The 19415-nt window shown below is 39.9% G+C and overlaps 1 protein-coding gene across 2 annotated transcripts; it reads right to left on the reverse strand.

Annotated features, from left to right (window-relative positions):
- Window positions 1-584: 584 nt before the first annotated feature.
- Window positions 585-18442, reverse strand: spo11 (SPO11 initiator of meiotic double stranded breaks). 2 transcript variants are annotated; one of them, XM_027030050.2, is made up of 13 exons: window positions 18399-18442; window positions 18111-18260; window positions 13806-13894; window positions 11819-11885; window positions 11408-11516; window positions 10416-10502; window positions 9915-9951; window positions 9365-9474; window positions 9163-9262; window positions 8519-8556; window positions 1704-1780; window positions 1123-1234; window positions 585-704 (listed from the first exon to the last, which is right to left on the reverse strand). In XM_027030050.2, exons 1-13 carry the CDS (start codon window positions 18440-18442, stop codon window positions 585-587), a joined length of 1140 nt encoding a protein of 379 aa, XP_026885851.1. The 2 variants fall into 2 exon arrangements, with proteins under 2 accessions (XP_026885851.1, XP_026885850.1); XM_027030049.2 differs by having other exon boundaries at window positions 18111-18224; window positions 18339-18442.
- Between the last annotated feature and the right edge of the window lie 973 nt (window positions 18443-19415).

The following is a 19415-nucleotide window of genomic DNA, read 5'->3' on the forward strand; positions in this document are numbered from 1 at the left end:
TTGGACAGATTTCACTGTACCATTTTTTGTACTCTACTTTGTACTTTTGAATGCAGTAAAAGTGTGTATCCACACCAAAGCTCTTTAAAAATTACAAAAGACTCTTTTTATCTTTTTAACAATTATCTTAACAGATCAAAAACAAAATAGTTTTTCTAAATTGGCTAATCAGAAAATGCTTATTTTAAATAAATCTCTACAATGTCCACAAACTCAATATAATCATCAACGGGTAAAATAATTCATACGGTTTGATGAAATGCCTAAAATTTCATTTACACGAATTGCACTCCTCTTGTAGCAGGAATGAATGAAACCATTCGCTGTAAGGGAATGTCAAATTGATTTTGTAAAGGTGAGACTTTGTAAGACGGTAGATGGTTTGAGCTAGGCTAGACATTTGGTTTAGAACACCATGCATATTATAGGATTGCCAATACCTCACACAATAGGGAAGAACATACCAAAATAGCAAAAACTTAAAAATAAAAAGATCATAATATGAGAATTCATTGTTCAAATATAACTATTACACTGTAGACTGTTGCAGTACAGGTAAATGTCCAGCAGAGAGCAATATGATTTCATATCCAGTCTCCATAACGTATCTTATTGGGTAGGTAGACACGGGTGAGGAAGTGAGGGGCAATGGATTCAAGGGACTGGATTTCAGCTTTCTTCCTCCTTCTCATCATCAGTTCCATCTAGACAAACACATCCAGACACAAATCACCAAGAAGATACAGTCATCAGGAAGGTATTCTGTTTGTATGTCTCAGTTGGTGCTGAGAGATGCACAAAGACCTACAAAGCAAGTATAATACCTTCTTGGTGACTATCTTTAAAAGGTCAACAGCAGAACTTGCTCTCTCAAATTGTATGCAGGAATTTAAAAAAAAAAAAAAAAAAAAAAAAAAAAGCCACATTAATCACACTTAAATATGCATTTATGTATTTAAAAAAACACAAAATCCTTGAACTTGTTTACTGTCTTTCACTCTGGCCAAGCTTTGCTGTGCCAAAGAACACACGGACACGAAAAGGAAATTGTTAGCAAAAATGGAATTAAATCCATTTGCATTTAAACTGGGCTGGAGTCTCACTGTGCACTGTTTTTTTTACCTCACTTTCCCATGCAGGCTGGCAAGAGATGTAAGGTCTTTTTCTGAGACTGTTAAGCTTCCTCTCATCTGCCTGTGTAAATGGAATTAGAGCCTCTTGTGGCACTCCAAGTCTACACACAACATAAAAACGAAAACAATATTTCACAAATTTCAAGTATTAATGCATCAGGAAGGAAACTTGAGTTAAAACACACTTATTAACACTAAATGAGTGATAACCTGAATGTGATAAATTAAACCCTTGAACATAGAGCAATGTTAGACTTATGCATAAACTCTGCATAAAGAGTTAAATGGAGAAGTTCAAGGAGTAGCAGAGGGATTCATTTCAAAATGTGCAAAATTGGATGATTAAAATGTGTTGCTTATATGATTCTTTTATGGAATATGGATTACTAACTCTTTATGCAATTTAGATTTTAGTCACTACTAAATGACACCATATAACAGATGTCAATATAGCAGAGTTAAAAAGAAAAATGCAACAGGGAAAGAAAAAAAAACAAAACTCAATAGTCAGATACCCAATGAGTCTACTCTTTCCTAAGCCACAGAGTTCAGTAATGTGGTGTTTCAAACCTCTCAATGTCTGAAGGCAATAGGCCCAGCCACAGCATAGAGGGAATGGTAAGACTGGGACCCTCAAAGGCCATTGACTGGAAACACAAAGCAGACAAACTTTAGACTACACGTAATATGGGTTTCATACAATATGTAGGTTTTGTACAATTCCAGTTACGTATAATTTCCTCATGGTACTTTTGGAACAGATTAAGCAGCCAGGCCAAGGCTTATAGGCATTAACCAGGAGTGCCACTCTCTTTCTTGCCCTCTCTCTCCACCTGCTTCTGTGGCTCTCAACCTTCTCCAATGTCAAGAATTCCTTTCTGAGGTTTGCCTGAAGATCTGCAAGGCCGGACTTCTTGACTTCCCCTGCCATCTTATACTTGAGCAACTTCCCTGTTGTTCAGTGGTTTGGAGCATAACATGATTTTCTGGGCTTGGCAGAACCTTTCCCAAATTATTTTGCTGCAATGATCACTATGATGGTGGCCATCATTTCCAGTAAACAGTCCATATCTCCCTTGGCAGTCCTTCCTAAAAGCCAGTCTACGTCCTCATCAAACTGCTGCCACTCCACTTTCTTTGTTAATTGTGGCTATTGGATCCTTGCTTTGAGCCGGGGAGTGTGGTCAGCTGATGTGAATGTTCCTTGATGGCTCTGTATACTGAAGGAGAAATTAGGCTTGAACTGCACTGCTGGTCAATGGAGTGGTCAGTGAAGTGCTGGCTGTGGGTACCTCATCCTGGCCTTATAGATTCTCAAGCCCCTCTTTCTCTTACACACCTTGCCACAGATGTATTACATTAATGGTCCATTGTTCTGTGTCATTATCCTTCAGTCTGTCCAATTGGAGTATCTTTATGGGCTCTGTTTGTTTCCAACTCTCTCCACCCCCAGCTGCAGTTTCTCGTCTGTTCTCGGTCCCTTCAGCTGTCACTCTTTGCGGTCATTATTTAGTCTGTTCTTGGTAGCATCAAATCCCTTTCATACATTGTCTCATGTATATACCTAGATACATCAGTGTTGTGTCCTGTTGTATCATCAGATATTTTGCATGCATGTACACACACACACACATTTTATCCCATGCACCAATGTTGTATCCTGTTGTATCATCAGTTGTGTGGAGCCCAATATTGTTATCATTTCCCAATTTAATAAAACCCAGAAATGTTAAAACTTTGTTAAAAATGATTAACAAGTTGCATAATAATATAATACAAGGTCTTAACTGTTGTTTTTTATATATATATATATATATATATATATATATATATATATATATATATAAATCTTTTACCAAGACAGTAATACCGTATCACATTACTAGGTTTTTTTTTTGTTTTGTTTTTTTTTGCAATATTGGGAATGTAGTTTTCCTGAGTTATTATATTCATGATTTTTATTCAAATGGACAATGTACTATTTTTTTCTGATGATGCACTATATTTATTTTCAGTTCACAGGTGAAGCTGAGAAACCCCATTAAAGCAGTGTTTTATTGGTATCTTGGTATTAAAGTGTCAAAGAGGTATTGTAACAGTATGGCCCCTCCCCCTCAAATGGGGGTGTGTGTATTGCCACGCCCCCTCATGTTTTTCACCTGTTCCTTGTTGTGTGTAACTGTCATGCATGTATGTAAGTCTCGTGTCGGATTGTTGAAGTTGTCAGTGTCTGGCCAAAGTAATGTGTTTGTGTGGAGTCGTTAAAGTTAAAGATAAACAAAGACATACGTTTTAATATAACGTGCCTCGTCCCTGCATCCTGTTTAACCCTTCAACGTTACAGAAACACCGACCTACCAAGGATGCCTGGGAAAGGCAAAAAGAATGGCAGGAAAGGAAGTCAACGCCCTCCCACAACACGTGCAGCGGAGTCTCCCGTGTTCTTGGGCACCCTCCTGACTCCAGGTGCAGGTTCAGGTGCGGAAGCAGAGGAGTCATACAGAACCCCGGCGGGTGACCGGGACTGGTATAACGATTTCCAGTCCTCAGAGTCGGACTCTGTGGACTCCTGTCCATCGGAGAGACATTCCTTCATCCTGGCCTCGCTTCAAGGAACTACAGGGAACAATTTTTAGGGGGGGGGCCCTGTGCATGGTCCGGGATCGGACATTGCGGAGTCCTACAGCGAACAGCTGGACCATGAGGACCGGTACTCGGAGATGGACTCTGCTGGGTCCTATGACCCCTGCCCCTGCCTGGACGATCCTCTAAGCTAAACAGATTACGGAGAGAAAGGGGAGTGCAGCAATGTCTGCGGTCGGATATGGGTTCTGATCGTGAGGACCCTCACGGGATCTTCCCTCCCACAGCGACGCCAAAAGCTCAGAGAGTGAGGAGCCACCAGTATCTAAGGCACCGCCCAGGAGCGAGCAGGCTGCCCTGGGTGGCTAGCAGGGAGGCATCGTCTGCAGAGGGGGACACTCTTCCGCCTAAGGCGAAGAGCCCCAGAGCGCATGCACCTATGCCTAAGCCTCGTGGCAGGAAAAAGGCAGCTGCACCAGTGCCAGCACCGGAACCGGGCAACACAGCTGGTGCGCTTCCCGACACGCATGCACCGAAACCGGGACAGTTACCGCTATCTAACATGGCGAAGGACACTCCCCACAAGGTTGGTCGGTCTCCGACCGAGCAGACGACTGGGGGACTGGCTGGGGTTCCTTCCCCCTTCCCCAGACTACTGAATGTGTATGGTGTTGTTCATGTGTCTGTCCCTATTACACTAAATGTACCAGTCACTTTGTTCCCCTTTGTGTCTGTGCTTGTGCCCGTTAGTGTGTGCATCCCTGTGTCTGTCATCGTCTTGGTCCATGTCCTTCCCCCAACTGCCCTGTTTGCGCTGGCCTGTGGGGGGTTGTCCAGTCCTCCAACGTCACCTTTTGCCGTTGGTCTTGGGGCCGCAGCCCGATAGGCTGGTGCGCCGGGAGTTGTGCCCTTGAGGGGGGCGCTGAAACGGTACAGCCCCTCCCCCTTAAACGTGTGTGTGTGTGTGTGTGTGTGTGTGTGTGTGTGTTGCCACACCCTCTTGTGTCGTTCACCTGTTCCTTGTTGTGTGTAATTGTCATGCGTGTAGATAAGTCTTGTGTCGTATCGTCGGAGTTGTCAGTGTTTCACCAAAGTAATGTGCTTGTATGGAGTCATTAAAGTTAAAGATACATTAAAACGTACGTCTTTGTTTTAACGTGCCTCGTCCCCGCATCCTGTTTAACCCTTCAACGTTACAGGTATAAAGTCATCTGTGCCATGTCTTGTCTATAATTTATTTTTTACCTCCAGAAAAAACGATATTAAAGTAGGGGTTTTTTTTGTTTGTTTGTTTTTATATGCTACAACAGAAATCATTTCACAACAAATTTGAAAAGCCAAGAACAAAAATAATTTCACAAGGTTTTTTAGAAACCAAGTCTAGAACAGGTTTCCAGGACTGCACTCTTCTGGACAGAGGTCTCGGATGTGGTTACTAGGATTTGCTGGATCCACTCTTCCAGTTTGGGGATCATAGCCCCTAGTGCTTAGATTACCATGGGAACCACTTCCTTCACCTTCCACATCTTTTCTAGCCCTTTTTTCAGCTCTTGGTATTTCTCATGCTTTTCAAGTTCCTTGGTCCTTGGTTCACTTTGGATTGCTACATCTATCACTATGGCCCTCTTCTGCGGTTTGTCCATAACTACTATATCCGGTTGGTGTATCCAATGGATACATTGCCATTCTGTCAGTCTGTATCTTAGCTTGGTCATTCTCCACCACCTTTGGAGGTGTATCCCATTTTGACCTTGGAGCAAAATGGTCCATACTCAGCACAGATGTTTGTGTATACCATCCCAGTCAGTTGGTTATAGCGTTCCATTTATATTCTGCCTGCTAGCATCTTGCATCCCGCTGTTATATGTTGGATTGTCTCAGGAGCATCTTTGCACAGCCTGCAATGTGTGGTAGATCCTAGCCTTTATTGATGTTGTATTCAGAGCATGTTCCTATGCTACCATGATTAGTGTGTCTCCATGCTGCCCTTCAATCCAGCTTCTTCCAGCCATTGGTAGGTTTTTTTCCATATCAGACACTATATGCCAGTGGTACATACTTTGCACAGGTTTATCCTTCCACAATGGTTTCTGTAGCCCACATTTCATCAGACTGCCCTGATCCCCCAGCATCTGGGACAGACCTTGTTGAGCCTAGCGACCAATATCTACATTACAAACTGTTAAATTATGTAAATGAGCTCTAACTGAAGAATAATTTGTGGGGAAAAAAAAGAAATTTATATTATATATATATATATATATATATATATATATATATATATATATATATATATATATATATATATATATATATATATACACACGCACATACATACACACATACATACATACACACATACACACACATACACACATACATACATACACACATACATACACACATACACACATACATACACACACACACACACACACACACACACACACACACACACACAGTGGTGTGAAAGTGTATGCCTCCTTCCTGATATCTTATATCTTTGTATGTTTTTCACACTTAAATGTTTCAGATCATCAAACAAATTTAAATATTAGACAAAGATAACAAAAGTAAAACACAAAATGCAGTTTTTGTATGAAAGGGAAAAAACATCCAAACCTACATGGCCCTGTGTGAAAAAGTGACTGCTCCCTAAACCTAGTAACTGGTTGGGCCACCCTTAGCAGCAACAACTGCAATCAATCGTTTGCGATAACTGGCAATGAGTCTTTTACAGTGCTGTGGAGGAATTTTGGCCCACTCATCTTTGCAGAATTGTTGTAATTCGGCCACATTTGAGGGTTTTCAAGCATGAACCGCATTTTTAAGGTTATGCCACAGCATCTCAATCAGATTCAGGTCAGGACTTTGACTAGGCCACTTCAAAGTCTTCATTTTGTTTTTCTTAAGCCATTCAGAGGTGGACTTGCTGGTGTGTTTTGGATCATTGTCCTGCTGTAGAACCGAAGTGCGCTTCAGCTTGAGGTCACGAACAGATGGCCAGACATTCTCTTTCAGGATTTTTTGGTAGACATTAGAATTCATGGTTCCATTTACCATAGCAAGTCTTCCAGGTCCTAAAGCAGCAAAACAGCCCCAGACCATCATACTACTACCACCATATTTTACTGATGCTATGATGTTCCTTTTCTGAAATGCTGTTTTACTTTTATGCCAGATGTAATGGGAAATACACCTTCCAAAAAGTTCAACTTTTGTCTCGTCAGTCCACAGAGTATTTTCCCAAAAGTCTTGGGGATCATCAAGATGTTTTTTGGCAAAACTGAGACGAGCCTTTATGTTCTTTTTGCTCAGCAGTGGTTTTCATCTTGGAACTCTGCCATGCAGGCCATTTTTGCCCCGTCTCTTTCTTATGGTGGAGTCATGAACATTGACCTTAACTGAGGCAAGTGAGATCTGCAGTTCTTTGAATGTTGTTGTGGGGTCTTTTGTGACCTCTTGGATGAGTTGTTGCTGCACTCTTGGGGTAATTTTGGTTGGTCGGCCACTCATGGGAAGGTTCACCACTGTTCCTGTTTACGCCATTTGTGGATAATGGCTCTCACTGTGGTTTGCTGGAGTCCCAAGGCTGATAGATCTGAATTACTTTGTATCTCATTTGTTCCTGAATTTCTTTGGATCGCAGCATGATGTCTAGCTTTTGAGGATCTTTTGGTCTACTTCACTTTGTCAGGCAGGTCCTATTTAAGTGATTTCTTGATTGAGAACAGTTGTGGCAGTAATCAGGCCTGGCTGTGGCTAGAGAAATTGAACTCAGCTTTCCAAAGCTGTGATAAACCACAGTTAATTTATGTTTTTTTTTGGGGGGACGACCCTTTTTCACACAGGGTCATGTAGGTTTGGATCCCCCCCCCCCTTAATAATAAAAACCTTCATTTAAAAACTGCATTTTGTGTTTACTTGTGTTATCTTTGTCTAATATTTAAATCTGCTTGATGAACTGAAACATTTAAGCATGACAAACATGCAAAAAAAAAAAAAAAAAAAAAAAAAAAGATATCAGGAAAGGGGCAAACACTTTTTCACACCACTGTGTGTGTGTGTGTATGTATATATATATATATATATATATATATATATATATATATATATATATATATATATATATATATATATATATATATATATATATATACACACACACACACACACACACACACACACACACACACACACACACACACACACACACACACACACACACACACACACAGCACGCGCAACATGAAGGAGCATCAGACCGTAACAGATTAGACAGCCTTGGGAGAGTAGCTAAGTTAAACAAAATATAGGAGCATGCCTTCCTAGGCATGAACACAAGGATGTTTAAAAGGTGAAACATTAGTATGAAACAGAATATTTGCAAAATGATTACACATCAAGTTAAATTTTAGATTCAATCTTTAAGATAATGAACAAAGATAAATGAACTAGACAATCCATTGTTCCTATAGTTTTTTCTTTAGGTGACAGCTGTAAAAGACGTATGACAAATCTGGACCACTCCAAGTTTGATCTTACTTAAGAGAAATTTCCAAATATGAGAAATTTGGTGAATCAGGCAAGTCCTCTTTAATTACTCATACAAGTAATTGTGTTCATAACAAATGTGTTCATACAAAGAAACATACTAGTAGGATTAAACAGGTAATTGGACTGTAAAGAAAAAAGGATCCAGAGGAAAGTAAATATATGGCACCACATCCCAAGACAGCACAGACTTCATAGCACAAACAGTTATAAATTCTTAAATTTTAAATGAGGGGCATAACACTCACCACTGATCCATACTTGTAGATGCACATGATTTCAATTCCTGAGAAGAATGGGAGAGAGAGTCACCACCTCAACATTATGGAAATTTAACTATTTATTTTATTTGACTAAGGACAGATTAAAGCATTGTGCACACATTCTAATCTTGCATTGGCAGGAAGAAGTGGTAACACTGAGAGTACCAATGTCAGAAATGGAGCAGGACACTGGCCTGGGCCAATAAAGGGCAATGGTTAAGGTACTTTACTTGTAATTGGAAGGTTGCTGGTTCAAACCCCACCGTTGCCACTATTGGGCCCCTGGGCCCTTAATCCTCAATTGCTCAAGCTGTGCTCAGTCATACGTGTAAGTTGCTTTCCAGAAAAGTATCAGGTAATGTAATGCTAACTAGTGCATGACACCAGCCAAAACATAGGGCTTAATTTTCACTAGAATTTAGGCATTATTATTATGACTGTGGTGTTCTGCAACCTTATAAGTGTCATCTCATGTTCCTACCTTGCAACCCATGACCATATATGTTTACATTTGAATAAACCCACTTTATGACCACAATCCTAGAATTTGATCTAAAGTTTCATAATTTCAGGACAATTTTATTTGCAACTTATCGTATACAAGTACAAATATGCATATATAAGCATACCATGTGGATCACCATCCATTAAGGCGAACACTGGAATGTGCAGTGTGTCCCATAGCTTCCTCACCATTAGCCTGCTGTTGACATCTGGTACACCTTTACCCTAACAAGTACACAGATTAATTAATAAATGGTCTCTGAGAACTCTCTCTCTCACACACACACACACACAATTAACATTTTTTAGAACATCAGGCATACTTACAGTTATTATAATGCATGGATACAACCGTGTGCAAAACTCATCATCCAAGAGCCTCTGGAAAGTTGCATCTTTTTCAATAATTAGAACAAACTTTGCAGATGACACAATATCTTAATACTATGAAAGAGAAAAACATACACAAACACTCCAACATGACTGTGCAGCAGTGCACAAAGCAAGTTTGGTGTGGAAGACCTTGACTGGCCTGCAGAGTCCTGACCTCAACCCAAAAGAACATATTTGGGATGAATTAGAGCAGAGACTGCGAACCAGGCCTTCTCGTCCAAAATCAAAATCACCTCTGAAATCTGCTTCTGGAAGAATGGTCAAAAATCCCCATAAACACACCCCTAAACCTTGTGGAAAGCCTTCCTAGAAAAGTTGGGTGGGCCGACATCGCATTAAACCCTATGGATTAGGATTGGGATGTCACTCAAACTCATGAGTTTGCGAAGGCAAATGAGCGAATATTTTTGGCAATATAGTGTGTGTACCTATGCCTTTATGATAATGGAAACTGATTTACTGAATTAAAAAATTAAAAGGATACTTGTGATCCCACAGACATTAGAGGACACAGCAACTGCCTGTACAAACATGTAACTGTTAATAATTCATTCCACATTTAAACACATACGATATAACAAACACACTTTTCATTATAAAGCCCTTAGCAAAGTCTAGCCAAATGTATAGGACAACTCCAAAGCTACTTAAATATAAAAAAAATCTGTTAATAACAGGAGTTTGTTTCTATTCAAATGTTTTATATAAAGTATTAATGCATGTTAATTAATGGACAGTGCTGAAATGGAGAAGCATGAGAGTTAGCACTGACCATCAAATTTACTCCTTTATAATCATGTATAGGCACACACAACTAGACAATTAAACAATTAGACAACAGCATTTTGGAATTATTAATGCTAGAAAGTTGATATGAGGATTCAGAATTGTTGCAATAATTTTTGTACAATAAAAGCAAGCATCAAATGTTTGACACTGTGTAGATGTTAAGTTAATGTGTAGGTAGTCTCTTCCAATCACTTACAGTACAGTTGGAATTACAGTCCACTCTCGTACCATCCTCCTCTAAGTAACAAAGATCACCAGAGATAAATCCTTTAGAAGTGGCAAGCTGGTAAGGAACGAACACGCACACGCACGCACGCACACACACACACACACACACACACACACACACACACACACTCAACCCTTTTTGTATTAATAATTAATAATAATAATAATAATAATAATAATAATAATTAACTGCAAGAAAAATGTTACTATTTGCATACATGTGCTTTGATAAGAAAAAGAGTCAAATATCATAAGGTTAGGTCTGAACATACAGGTGCTCTCAAAGAACTTCCACAAAGTATTCAGAAATATGGAAGTGATCACTTAAAAAAAGAAATAATTACACAATAGAGTTTTTACCAGGAGTAAAAAGTCAGGAGCATTAACAACTCTACATTATGCTAATAAAACTCACAACCCTTTATTCTTCAAATGTTCTTGAAGTAAATTGAAGAGGGTCTATATTCCACATCACTGGTGTAGTGCTGCATAGATTACCGTGCCTTAACATAAATAAAAGCCCTGCTTAAATTGTACTGTCCAGTTATGATAAAGGTTTAGAGTGCAATCAGAACGCGCAACCTAAATGAAAACTAGCCCTCATCTGCTAGCTGAAACAATATCCTTCAATAAATCTTTCAGTAAAATTCATCTATAGGTCTTTCATTAAATCCATAAACATGAATTTCAATAAATGTATCCTCCAATTCCATTAATATATTCTTCAATAAATTCTCATTCCATCCTAGTGAACTCAAGTAATACAATTTGTGTGATTTTGCAAGTGACTAACAATCAGGTACTTATCAAGCATATAAAAGATGTTTAATAATAGGGAAAACAAATAAATGTCCAGTATTGTTCATCAGCTTCAATAAACCTGGTTCCACTTAATAAAAAGAAAGAAAATTTGTGTTTTTCTGTGTGAAAAATTAATATAAAGCAAGCATGCTACTGTACCACATGTAGACTCCTCCGAGGAATTTTGAGCATGCATGATATATCATCCACTATGGAATTCAGAGTCTTCTGTGACCCAAATAGCTGAGGGTCATTATAGTAGATATCTCTGTTAGACATAATGCAAAACCACTTTAGTGCATATATGCCTTTAAGAACTCCACCTGCTCTTATACGGTACAATTTAAGGGACTGTTTACAGATATAATATAACCAATGTGAAGACATTTATGAACTGGTTTGAAATTGGAAGGACCATAAACCTACAAAATTCAGCAGAATAAAGACTTGCTGTGATCACAAACTGTCAGCAACAACAACAACAACAAAAATTGCCAAAAGAATATCTTAGTTATTATTTTTACAACTATTACTATTACTACTATTCCCCAGATTTTGGGGTATACTTACCTTTTGGTTGCATATGAGCCACTTTGAACTAGTTTGTAAATTGATGACAGGCATTTAAAAATCAGTGCTGTATGGAGAAAGATACCATAGATAAAAATAAACAACACAAATCAAATATTCTTTAGTTACATAAGTAAAAATGAATGAGCTAGTTCCAAACATCGTCAAGCATACAAAAGATTTCTTTCACCAAGTTTTTTTAAACAGATAAGTAACAAGGTATAATTGTCTGTAAATCCGCTTTTTTTGTCCATACATACACTGCTCAAATAATTCCAGGAACACAATTATTACAGTAAACACCAAATCAATAAAACGTCAGGCATATCAATTTGTCCTGTCTGTCCAGTCAAATGAAAGTGACAATAGGTGCACTGGAGAGGCAACAGCAGGACACCGCCAAAAAGGGAATGGTTTGGCAGGTGCTTTGCTGTGTCTCCCAGCCCAGTCTCAAGAGAATGGAGGAAATAGTAGGACACAGGCCATTACACAAGGAGAGCTGGACAGGGACTGTAGAAGGACATCAACCAGCAGCAGGTCTGGAATCTGTTCCTTTGTGTGAGGAGAAAGAGGAGCACTGCGAGAACACCAGAATTGGTAGCCTGTTCTATTCACAGATGAGAGCAGGTTCACACTGAGCATGTGACAGACATGAAAAAGCCAGGAGACACCACGATGAATGTTATGTTACCCGTAACATCACCGGTTTGGCGGTGGGTTAGTGATTGTCTGGGGAGGCATTTCCTAGGAGGGTTGCACAAATCTCCACGATATCCCATCGTACCTTGCCTGCTGTTAGGTACTGGGATGAAATGCTCAGAGTCACTTCCAGACCTTACACTGGTACAGGACAATGTCCAGCCTCATCTACGCAGGCAGTTCATGATGTCTAGGGCAAGGATGCCACTGACTGGACCTCACATTCCCCAGACCAGAATCCAACTGAAAACCACTCGCTGTCTTAGCAGGAGCATGCCCAGACATTATCAGGAGTGCACACAGGTATGTAGGAGCCATACACTCTACTGAGTTCTATTTTGAATTGCTATGATGAAATTCATGCAAATTGGATTACCTTGTTCTTTCAATTTTTACTTTGAATTTTGGTGTGATTTTGAATCCATTCCTCAATAGGCTGAATTTGGTTTCCACTGACCATTGTTAAGTAATTTTGTTCTCAATGAAATACACAATTTATACCAGTAAAGATTTTCAGCTTGAATATTTCATTTACTGAGATCTCAGGTGTGATTAAAATGTTACTTTTTTTTTTTTAAACAGTGCATTTAACATCAGTGGCAAAGGCTTAGTGATATCTATGGGCTTTGCAATCAATACAACTACCATGATATCTAACAGGAAGTTGTCAAACAACTTTAATATACTACTACTGATGGCATTAATGTGGCTTACATTTATTTGTGATAGCTTCTCAGTTATAGTAAGTCACTGCCTAGGTATATGTTCCAACTTGTCCAATGTACAAAATTTAAGTTAATTCTAAAGTACAAAATATATGCTTGACACAAAGAAACCTAGTCTGCACCTGTGTTACACTGGTTGGACCACTGTGAGGCTCTATAGTTTGATCTTAATGTGCACTTCTGTTACTGACCCAACCCACCCCATTATCACTGCAGTATTTCTTTCTGGACTGAGCCTATTAATCACTGTGTACCCCACTGGATGTGCTATAACTTTCCCTGCATGCTCCATAAATTACCTTTATGTTCCATCCATTATATCCTTGAACGTTTAACACTTGTTACTGGATAACCTCATTGATTTGCTTTTTTTTAACTGCTGCATCTCAATCATGTTGCCTTTGCATTAAAATCACCACCAAAGTCATTCCATTTTATCCTTAGGTTCTAACATTAGGTTTTATGTTCACTGTAAATAAACACCTACACAAATAAAGCTGAAGTTCCCCAATTACAAATTTATCTATAAAAAAAATCACTATACAGAACCATGAGATTCTCACCAAACTTAGTTACAGATGAAGGGCAGTCACTTCGTAGAGTTGTGATAGTAGCATCTGAACTCAAAAGGAGACCAAAGGATTTGTCAAATCTGAGAGTTAGAAAAAAAGATTAGACAAACTAGAATGCTCTAAAAAATACTATCATCATTTCAAGGATTCTGATACTATAGATATGTCTTTCATATGCCTACAATAAGGGCAGTACAATTATTAAGACACACGCAAAAACGTTTTTAAAGTTCTTAAGAGTTTCTCATGCTTTTGTTGTGAAAAAAGCAAGTCTGATTGTGCTATGTCAGGTTCAATTCATACTCCAAGTTCACCAAATTGTTGTAAATAACCTTCGTAAACAGCTGTTTGTACAATGTGCATTTGTTCAAGATAACTATGAATTAGCATTTGGCGTTGCAAAAATGCCTTATAAAACAACCTACCCAATCTTGTCTAAAAAATGTCCACTAAAGATAAAAAGAGCAATTTGTCTATTCACAAAAAAGATATCACCAACATCAACAGTGGAATTAAGGGCTGACAAACCCAAGGAATATGAAAGCACTGCCACTTAAGGTCCATATATATAAATGGGAGCTTGTGGGTCCTGCATAGCATCTTAGCTGTTCCCAGGACTGCACTCTACTGGACAGAGATCAAGTTCAAGTTTGGTTTATTTGTCACATACATAGTCATACACAGTATAACTCGCAGTGAAATGGTTGAGAGTGCTCTGTCCAAACTGAGGAAAAAGAAAAACAGGGGTGCATAGAGAAATATATATTCTATATATATACAAAAATATATTAACAATGTATGTACAATATATGTATATTACGTTTATATACACAATGTACAATGTATATATGGTTATGTATATATGTATGTACACAATGTACAGTTCCATCTTGTAAATGACATTTAGTTATATGTTACATGGTGGTAATTGAACATATTTACAGTTATGTTACATGGTGGTGGTGGTCCCCACAGTTTATCAGTTTCCCTGATTCAGGGCCCGAATGGCCTGTGGGAAGAAGCTCCTCTTCAGTCTCTCTGTATTGGTCTTCAGGGAGCGAAAGCGCTTCCCTGACCTCAACAGAGAGAAGAGCCTATTGTTGGGATGGGTGGGGTCCTTCACAATCCTCCTGGCCTTGGTCTGGCACCACTTGTAGTAGATGGTCTGCAGGTCAGGAAGTTCCGTATGAGTGATGCGCTCTGCTGAACACACTACCCTTTGGAGCGCTTGTCTGTCCTGCTTGGTGCTGTTCCCAAACCAGACTGTGATGTCCCCCGTGAGGATGCTCTCGACAGTGCAAGTGTAGACGATCCGCAGTACCTTGGAGGGTAGTCTGAAGTCTCTTGGCGTCTGAGGTGGTAAAGACGCTGACGAGCCTTCTTTGCCAGGGAGTTTGTATGGCGGGACCAGGACAGGTCCTGCAAGATGTGAACACGAAGGTACCTGAAACTATCTACTCTCTCCACCGTGGTTCCACTGATCCTCACAGGTTGGTGGTGCCGCTCCTGCTTCTTGGTGCAAGCCATGATCAGCTCCTTTGTCTTACTGACGTTTAGGAGGAGATTATTTTCCTGGCACCAGTTTTCCAGCTGTTTAATCTCCTCCAGGTAGGCCCTCTCATCATTGTCTGAGATCAGGCCCATGACAACGGTGTCGTCAGCAAACTTGACAATGATGGTGGAGCCGGAAGTGGCTGTGCAGTCGTAGGTGTACAGTGAGTAGAGCAAGGGGTTTAGGACACAACCCTAAGGAGTTCCAGTGCTGAGGGTGAGGGTGGATGAGGCAGTTGCCCACCCGTACTGATTGTGGTCTGTCTGTTAGTAAGTTGGAGATCCAGTCGCACAGGGATGTATGCAGTCCTAGATCCTCCAACTTAGTAGTGAGCAGGGAGGGGATGATAGTGTTAAATGCTGAACTGTAGTCGACAAACAGCATTTTAACATAATTACCCCTCCCTTTGTCCAGGTGGGTCAGTGTGGTGTGGAGCAAATGTGCAACTGCATCATCAGTGGAGCAACTGTGGCGGTATGCAAACTGCAGTGGGTCCATGGAGGCTGGCAGTGAAGATGTGATGAAATCTCCGACTAGCTTTTCAAAGCACTTCATCACGACTGATGTGAGGGCAACAGGGCGGCAGTCATTGAGGCCGGAGGGTCGACGTTTCTTCGGGATGGGGACGGTGGTGGATCGCTTGAAGCTGGACGGGACAATACCTAGCGTCAGGGAGAGACTGAAGATGTCGGTGAATACCGGTGCTAGCTGGTCTGCGCAGGCTTTGAGGACTCTCCTGCAGATACCGTCTGGTCCCACCGCCTTCCTGGTATTCACCCTATTAAACACTTTCCTCACGTCACTCTCCGTGATGATGAAAGGGCGTTGTTCTATGGTGGGCTCTGCGCATGCGCCGTTGGCTGCCCCGATAGTACCATTAGCACTAGCGCTGTTAGTAGTAGTGCTGCTAGATGTAGCCTCGAAGCGAGCGAAGAATGTATTCAGCTCGTTCACCAGATACTCATCCGCACTCATCAGTCTGGAGGGTGGGCTCCTGTAGTCCGTGATCCTCTGTAGTCCCTGCCACAGGGATCTAGAGCCACTCTGCTGGATCTCAGTTTGGGGGTCACAGCCCATAGTGCTACAATTACTATTGGAATATATATGCATGTACACGCGCGCGTGCACACACACACGCACGCACAATATATTATATATATATATATATATATATATATATATAAAATATACACACATACAGGGCCTTGAAAAAGTACACACCCTCTTGAACTTTTCCACATTTTTACATGTTACACCTACAAACTAAAATGTATTTTATTGGGATTTTATGTGATAAACCAACACAACGTAGCAAATAATTGTGAAGTGAAAAGAAAATGATACATGGTTTTCAAATTATTTAATTAATAAAAATCTGAAAAGTCTAGCATGCATTTGTATTCAGCCCCCCTGACTCAATACTTTGTGGGACCACCTTTTGCAACAATTACAGTCGCAAATCTTTTGGGGTATGTCTCTACCAGCTTTACACATCTACAGGTTGAAATTCTTGCCTATTCTTCTTTGCAAAATGGCTCAAGCTCAGTCAGATTGGATGGAGAGCACCTGTGAACAGCAATTTTCAAGTCTTGCCACAGATTCTCAATGAGATATAGGTCAGGACTTTGACTTGGAAGCTCCTCCAGAGTGACCAAGGGCCTCTTGGCTGCTTCTTTAAGTAGTGCTGGGCTGCCAGTTTAGTTGGACAGCTATGTCTTGGTAGGTTTGCATTTGTGCCATACTCCTTCCATTTTCAAATGATGGATTGAACAGTGCTCTGTGAGATGCTCATAGCTTGGGATATTTTTTATAGCCTAACCCTGCTTTACATTTCTCCACAACTTTATCTCTGACCTGTCTGGTGTGTTCCTTGGTTTTCATGATGCTGTTTGATCACTAATGTTCTCTTACAAGCCTCTGAGGTCTTCACAAAACAGCTGTAGTTATACTGAGAATAAATTACATACAGGTGGACTATTTGCTAATTTGGTGACCTTTGAAGGCAAGTGGTCACACCAGATGTTATTTAGGGGTATCAGAGTACAGGGGGCTAAATACAAATGCACGCTATACTTTCCAGATTTTATTTATTAAAAAAATTGAAAACCAAGCATCATTTTCTTTTCACTTCACAATTACTTGCTACTTTGTGTTGGTTTATCACATAAAATCCCAATAAAATACATTTTAGTTTATAGGTGAAACATGAAACAAATGTGGAAAATTTCAAGGCATATGAATTCTTTTTCCAAGGAAAAACAGGCCAGAGGTTTCTCTCCGAGAGGCAAGTAAAGTAATGCTTTGGGTGAGTCACCTTCAGAGAAATATATTTAATACTGGTCAATGCAAATTTCCTTACTGTTAATGACATGTGTCCAGAACTGCAGGACACTTACCGGATTCCGCCATGTTTTCTTAGCCAATCACAGAGATGGAGGTGGAGTAATGGGGTATTTCAGTAGTTTCAAATAAAGTGACTGACAGGTCAGTGTAAACATGGACATTCCTCTGTTGCGGTTGGTTTTCCAAGTCACCTAGTACACATATCCTGATGCTATTTCTTTCTTCTTCTTCTTTTTACATTATTTATTAATATGCTCTCCATATTTCACAGTGTATTTGAATTAGTAAGTGGGGTGTCCTGACTAACTACCGGCATAAACACAACAGTGGCCTATTCTGCAGCAGAGATACTGCATGGTTGAGTTATGTAGCCTTTTCAGTTAATCAAAATCCAGTTCTACCTCACGTTGGACCAGCTGGAACGATTCTTCAAGATCAAGACGGGTGCTTGTTCCCTAGATAAACTGTGAATAGTCTTCTGAATAACATTTTCAATCCGCGTTAAAACGTCAAACCTGGAAATTATTACTAAAAGATTACTGTTCAGGAAACTGAAGTTACAACTCAGACTAGTAACAAAAATATAAGAGTATATAATTTACATAATTTTACAGTTAATTTGCCATTACCTAGCAATATCTCCAAAGTAGCTGGTTGAGGTTTCACCAAGAGCTTCAAAACTTTGCAACAGCGAAACTCGTAGTTTGTCCACCTCGGAAAACTTCTCAGACATAGCTAGCTTTCGGTTAAGTCAACAGCCAAGTCGAAATCCTAACGGTTACAAATTGAAAAATGATTCCCTCTGCAAATGTACCCATCGAAAAACGAAGAGGCTAGCTATCTAACGTAGTTAGGTTAGCTACCTACCTAAAGAAACTAGCTAGCCATGTTAGCTAACTTACCTGTTATCGTCCAAGTCTCAATGAAGTCAGTGAATGTTTGCCCCACGTTGATGCTTTTGTTCGTAACAGTATTTATTGTGACTTACTTGGTTGACAAAAACACCATAAAAGGAGGTCTGAAAACAGCGAAGGTTACATTAATGAAGAGCGTGCACGATCATTTCCTTGCGCTGCATTTTTTTTCCTGTTGCCAGGTAGGTTACTTAAGGTTGGTTAGCGCTGTTATTCTTGTAACGAAGATAAACTAGTGTCTCCGCATGATCTTTCTGAAATTTGTCATGTCAGTTTCTCCAAGTACACCTTACTTCAGAACCATGTAAGCTATGTGACTCACAACGGAAAGCTTCTGAACTAAAATAGACCGTTCATGTGAATAGTTAATTTGCTAAGTTTATTTAGCGCGAGGGGAGGACGTGATTTGTAGATAAGAGCAGAGCTTCCGGGTATGTTGCCCTAGTGTAATGCACCTGTCCCTTTTTGGGTGAAAGCAATCCCTCTGATTTGATTGGCGGTAAATACAAATTTCGAGGCCTTTGTCAATTTAATACCATAAATTAAGACTACCATGCATATCTTTAGATACTAGAAGCCTAAATCGTATGGCAGTCAAGCAATAATTTTATATAACTGTCGATCAACGATCGGTGTTGGTCGGTAGAGGGAAAAAAAAATCAAATAGTTAATGAGAGTTCATTCAGTCTGCTTCTATCAAAATGGACGAACAACCTCACGCAGTTGACGGAGATTTCATATAAAAGCAGATTTATGTGAAGGCAGAATGAAGTTGTTTTTTAAAACCAGTAT

This window comes from Electrophorus electricus, chromosome 24 (assembly GCF_013358815.1).
Source record: "Electrophorus electricus isolate fEleEle1 chromosome 24, fEleEle1.pri, whole genome shotgun sequence".
Lineage (NCBI taxonomy): Eukaryota > Metazoa > Chordata > Actinopteri > Gymnotiformes > Gymnotidae > Electrophorus > Electrophorus electricus.

Bases quoted from the DNA above. Each gene is read 5' to 3' on its own strand.
- spo11 (XM_027030049.2), bottom strand. From the start codon at position 18,442: ATGTCTGAGAAGTTTTCCGAGGTGGACAAACTACGAGTTTCGCTGTTG. The intron at 18,225-18,338 runs GTAATGGCAAAT...AATAATTTCCAG, and splicing joins TACTTTGGAGATATTGCTAG to GTTTGACGTTTTAACGCGGA. The intron at 9,952-10,415 runs GTAAGTGATTGG...ATGTTTGTACAG, and splicing joins ACTGTAATTCCAACTGTACT to GCAGTTGCTGTGTCCTCTAA.